Source organism: Protobothrops mucrosquamatus, unplaced genomic scaffold, assembly GCF_001527695.2.
Source record: "Protobothrops mucrosquamatus isolate PMUCROS unplaced genomic scaffold, P.Mucros_1.0 scaffold15152, whole genome shotgun sequence".
NCBI classification, from domain to species: Eukaryota; Metazoa; Chordata; class Lepidosauria; order Squamata; family Viperidae; genus Protobothrops; species Protobothrops mucrosquamatus.
The window spans coordinates 1-5,658 of NW_015400920.1; the positions used below are offsets into that span (position 1 = coordinate 1).

A 5,658-nucleotide genomic window follows, 5' to 3' on the forward strand; every position below is an offset into this window, starting at 1 on the left:
CAAGTCGGCAATTACTTACCCCATGCTGGCCCCTTTTTAAGGGTGTATGGACTTCAACTAATGGAATTCCCTTGCCATGGATTAGCACGCCGGTCTTTGAGTCACTTAAGTGCCAAATCCCGTCTTGGTTTTCTCTAGGTGATTATAATTGAGCCGTACTTCGACTGCTATGAACCCATGACCAAAATGGCAGGCGGGAGACCCGTCTTTGTCCCCCTCCGTCTGGTGAGTGAGTGCCCACTGATGGGTCCCCTAAATAAGGAAGGGAAGGGCACACTTCAAGTTTAAGAGCATTGGTGATCAGTGGGCAAAGAGACGCTGCCAAGGGAACAGTCAGATAAGAGAGGGCAGAGCCCAGAGCTGCCTAATGGGTGGAGAAAGGGGATCAGAAGGGATCCCTCCTAATTTCTCAGGCTGCAAAGGAGACGGAGAAATATTTGTACTTTCAGACTTGCAAGTTTCTGCTAATGTAGCTTTACAACACAGTAGAATTAACTCATCTGGTTGTGATTTTTACCTGATTTCCCCTGTGAGGCGACTACCAATCTTGCAATACATCCTTTGTGTTGTGGTCTCAGACTGTGCATTTTCCAAGACTTCCTCTGGGGTTTATGTGACGGATTCTTGGCAACAAAATGGCCCCCCTTCGTTTTTGTTGCTGCTGCTGTTTTAATTTCATTTAAAGGATCTATATTAAATCAAGGAATCTGAAGGGCACCAGGCTGGAGATCATTCACCAAGGTCTTTTTTTCTCTCCTCCAGAAAGTTGCCAAAAGTGGAAAGCTGGCATCCAGCCGGGACTGGCAACTCGATCCAGCCGAATTGGAGGCGGCGTTCACCAAACGAACAAAAGTCCTGATTTTGAATTCTCCCAACAACCCTTTGGGGAAGGTAATGAAGTATTGCAAGGTGCCCATCGGGGATATTTAAATCATAGAATCCTAGGGCTGGAGGGGACCTTGGAGGTCTTCTAGTCCAGCCCCCAGCTCAAGCAGGAGACCTTATACCATTTCGGACCAGTGGCTGTCCAGTCTCTTCTTGAAAACCTCCAGTGTTGGAGCACCCACAACTTCTGGAGTCTTTACCTGTTCGCTTTTTATAAAATGGAGAAGCTGGAAGCCGAGCACAATCGGAGTGCCTGGGCCAGGTCTAGCCTACCTACTAGGGTTGTTGTGATAGTTGCAATTCAGAGGGGACCAACTTCCTGCCTCTTTGTGCCCTGCAGGTTTTCAGCAGAGATGAGATGATGCACTTGGCGGACCTGTGTGTGAGACACGACGTGGTCTGTTTAAGCGATGAAGTCTACGAGTGGCTGGTTTATGACGAAAATGAGCACGTGCGGATTGGTAAGGTCCAGCTGAATTGGTCCTTTTCCCACAAATATTCCCAATTCTTTACAAGTAGCCTTGAATTACGACCATCCAAAGTTACAACGGACCTCCCCAGGGCTATTTATGACCTGGATCCTAAATTCGGATCTCCGTCTCTCCGGTCGTACGATCATATTTTGGGTGCTCAACAACGGGCCTTCATTTAGGATCATTTGCAGCATCGCTGCAGTCACGTGATGAACCAACTTGGTGATTGGCAACCGACTTGTACCTTGTTTAGCAATGGCAGTTAGCGTTTTGATCGTAAGTCGAGGACCATCTCCAATGTAGATTCTTGCAATGCCCCACTGATTCTATAACGAGCCCCCTTGGAAAGATTCTGGGGAGTCCGATGTCCTGCGATATGGAAGGAGGATGGGCAGAGCTGGCGGGAGAGGGTGGCGGTTTTCAGACAATACCTTGGGTGAGCAGACTGGTGCCTCACTTTCCTCCTCTCTGTTTTACAGCCAGTTTGCCAGGAATGTGGGAGCGGACTGTGACCATTGGCAGCGCTGGCAAATCCTTCAGTGCCACGGGATGGAAGGTGAGGGATCTGGTGTGGCAGCAGTTGCCAAGCGTCTGGACTTTGGTTACGTGACCCTGGGGATACTGCAACGGTCCTACGTGTGAAAAAGAGTCATAAGTCACTGCTTTAGTGCCGTTGTAACTTCGAACAGTCACTAAACAAACGATTGTACGTCGAGGACTATCTGTACCCACTCCCCACACCCATAGGCCCACTCATCAACATTTCCCTTTTTTTTGCAAATGGCAGAACTAGCTGCCGACTGAGGAATATTTATTTATTTTATTTATTTTATTTGATTTATATCCCGCCCTTCTCCCAACGGGACTCAGGGCGGCTCACAACATATTAAAAAACATAAATACATTTGCTACCCCACCGAAGTAAAACCAATTAAAACCAAATATTTAAAGTTGTGCTGTTTAAAAATCACTCCTAAAATAAACCCGATTTAAAATCCTCCCTAGGCCAGGCCTGCTTGCTGAAAAAGCCATGTCTTGAGGGCGCGGCGGAAAGTAAGGAGATCCGGAATCGTCCGGATCTCGGGGGGTATATAATAGCCGAGGATGCTCCTCTAAAGATCTGAAGAAGAAATACCAAACGAGGGAAGTAATTATCCATCCTCTTTCCTCCCGACAGGTTGGCTGGGCCATCGGGCCCGACCGCCTCTTGAAACACCTAAGAACCGTCCACCAAAATTCGATCTATCATTGTGCCACTGCAGCTCAGGTAAGTGGACAGGGCCGCGCGAAGCGTGGCATTCACACAACCCGGGTTCACCTGGCAGCCCATTCACAGCATTTGCAGGGCGGGCTAAAAGCATCAGCGAAACAAGCCGTCCAGATTCTCGCAATGTGACGGTTCCTTGGGATAATAGATAATAGATCCTAGTTAACTAGAAACTGACATGGAGTTCTATAGAGATCCTAAAGATTGATTGATCCTAATCAACCCTCTGTCATTTATTGGCTACCATTTGACCCCCAGATATTTATCAATCCCTTGTCAACTGTCCTATCGATCCTTGAGAATCACTATTGACTCCTTGGGGGATCCCTGCTCTAAGATCATCTGGGCAAAGTTTTCTTGATCATCTTTTTAACTGTCTGCCGGAGTATTTGGGAAGCCGCCCCCCATTTTTTAATGTGTCATCTATTACCTATAACCTATTGTCTATTGCCTATATTGTCTATTGTCTGTCGTCTATCTATCACCTGTCTATCATCTGCCTGTCATCTATTATCCAGGGAGAAGAGGCCAAAGTCCTGCCCTTCTAATATTTTGCAAACCTCCATCCTCTTTCCCTGACAAGCCCAACTTCCCGTGGCTTGTTTGATAAATTGCACTTTGCTGGGTTCACACACCCCCCGAGGCTGACGTGCCACCCCCTCGTCCTCTCTTTCGCCCTTTGCTTCAGCAGGAGGCCGTGGCCCATGGGTTTGAGCAAGAGTTGGCGCGCCTCGGCAAGCCCGACAGCTATTTTCTGCAGCTGCCCAAAGAGCTTCAGCGGAAACGGGATCTGCTGGTGGAGAGCCTGGTCTTGGCGGGCATGAAGCCGATTGTCCCGGAGGGCACCTACTTCCTGATTGCCGACCTCTCGACGTTTAGTAAGCCACCCCAAAAGTCCCTGCAGGGTCGTGCGGAGGGTTGAGTCTTTGGGTTGGGCCTGTGGAGTAGATCCCACATCTGCATCGGTGAATGATGGAAACCCCAGTCCCAGCCGCCGTCGTAGTTCGAGGACTACAGGTAGTCTTTGACTTACAACCGTAATGGGGACTGGCAGTCGTAAAGCAAGTCACCCACGTAACCAACCCTATTTTACAAACTCGTTTACGGTGGTGGTTAAGCGAATCACCACAGTCCTTAAGTGGTCATTAAGCGAATGCATTGTTTGCTATGGGGCTTTCTTGGCAAAACCCAGAAGTGAGCACTTATTTTTGGCAAAACATGCTGCCCACAGTTTAAATGTGGGCTGGTGGCCGATGGCTCAAAATGTGGTCACGTGATCTGACTGTCATAACTTTGGGACTGGAATGGAAGTACCTTCATGGTCACTGGTGACTGGTCGTAAGTAGAGGACTATCTGCACCTGTATTAAGACTATTTGTATTGTAGGATTATAATAACAGAGTCTCGCAATGCTAGTGGGTTGCCCCATGTTCCTCAGCCACATGGGGCATGGCTGGGGATGATAGGAACTACAGTAAAGACCTGTAAAGACCCAGCGGAGGTTGCCAATGGCCCTCACATCATTTGTGTCCTCTTCCAGAAATTGATTTGTCACCTTCGGAAGAATCCTACGACTTTCGTTTTGCAAAATGGATGATTAAGAACAAGGTGAGTGAAGAAGGATGGGGTTCTAAAGGGGGTGTGTGTCTCTCTAAGCACCAAGGACCCCTCATTTCAACCCTGAGCCTCTCATACTTTTCCTTTACTGGGGCTCTAAAGTTTCACCATGAAGGCTCTGTTTTTTGTTATAATCCAAGAAGGTGAATAAAATATTTTTTGGGGAGGGGGGAAGAGAGAGAGAGAGATGTATTTTGCTTTTCATCCTGATTTTTCGTGTCCTCCTCTACAGCGTCTGGCTTCCATTCCTGTCTCTGCTTTCTACAGTGTCCCACAGAAGAAAAATTTTGACCATTTTCTGCGTTTCTGCTTTGCAAAGGTGAAGTCTCCATTCTTTTTTCCTTTCCTTTCCTTTCCTTTCTCATCCATTTGCTTCCTTTCCTTCCCCCTTCCCCTTCCCTTCCCTTATCTTATCCTATCTTCTTTCATGTTTATCTTTTCGCTTTGTAAAAATAATTATTCAATAAAAATTATATTTTATTTTTAAAAAAAGCTCATCCTTTTTTCATTCAATCTTTTAGGAGGACTCGACCTTGAAAGCTGCTGGGGACATCTTGAAGGAATGGAGCCAGGAAATGCAAAACCAGTGACACGTCAGCCATGGGGAGAGAAGCAGACTCCTGGCCGGTCTTCCAGAGGTCTCAGCAAGATGATGGGGGCTGCCACTCAGCCCAGCGCCGATGCAGTTGTGTGTCAAAGAATATTCACACCCCTGGAGATGCTGAAAACCTCCCAGGGGTTCCTACCTCTCAGGGTGTCAAGTTTTAATTAAAGTTGCACTTCTTGCTGTATGTCTGCAAAGCATGTAAATTCCTAGGGCTGGAAAAGACCGTAAAACTCATGCACAGAGCAACAGTTCGGGACGTTGGGATCCCTTCTGATTCCCACAATCAATGGGTGTGGTTGTCCGCCAGACCATAATAGGTAGGCTTGCTTGGTTGCATCAATGAAAGAGGCTATGCGCTCACCTTTCATGGTTAAATGAACAACTTTGCAAGGGTTTCATGATGCTCTAGGTCAAAATTCACCTGAACCATGCATTGTTTGGAGGGTGCTCAAACCAGCCCATTGAACCAAGGGCATTTCAACACCACAGAAGCACACGCACACAAAAACACACAGGACATGTTTTTTAATCTGAGGTTGCAATATGCTGCCCGAGTAACTCTGAAATGTTATTTAGCTTTGGATCAATGACTTTGCTGGACAAAACACAGAGCAAGAGAACCATTAGGTTTTTTTTAAAAAAGTTTTGCTTTTATCGATTGAAAAGGAACATTCCCCCCCCCCCAAAAAAAAAAAAAAACCTAGCTAAAAGGAGTTAAAAGGAAGCAAAACTCCATGGATAAAAATCGCATGAAAAATGTCTTGGAAGTACAAGGTGAGCAAAAAAAAGAAAAAGGGAAGAGAAGAAGA

The 5,658-nt window shown here is 46.8% G+C and overlaps 1 protein-coding gene across 1 annotated transcript; it reads left to right on the forward strand.

Annotated features, from left to right (window-relative positions):
* Nucleotides 1–138: 138 nt before the first annotated feature.
* On the forward strand, nt 139–5,033 carry LOC107301622 (kynurenine--oxoglutarate transaminase 1; the record flags this gene model as incomplete). The annotated part of the gene is made up of 9 exons (XM_015830822.1): nt 139–225; nt 763–891; nt 1,226–1,346; nt 1,838–1,914; nt 2,536–2,625; nt 3,314–3,503; nt 4,166–4,233; nt 4,475–4,561; nt 4,764–5,033. Coding segments are annotated over 9 exons (918 nt in total), but the record flags the coding sequence as incomplete, so codon positions are not given.
* Between the last annotated feature and the right edge of the window lie 625 nt (nt 5,034–5,658).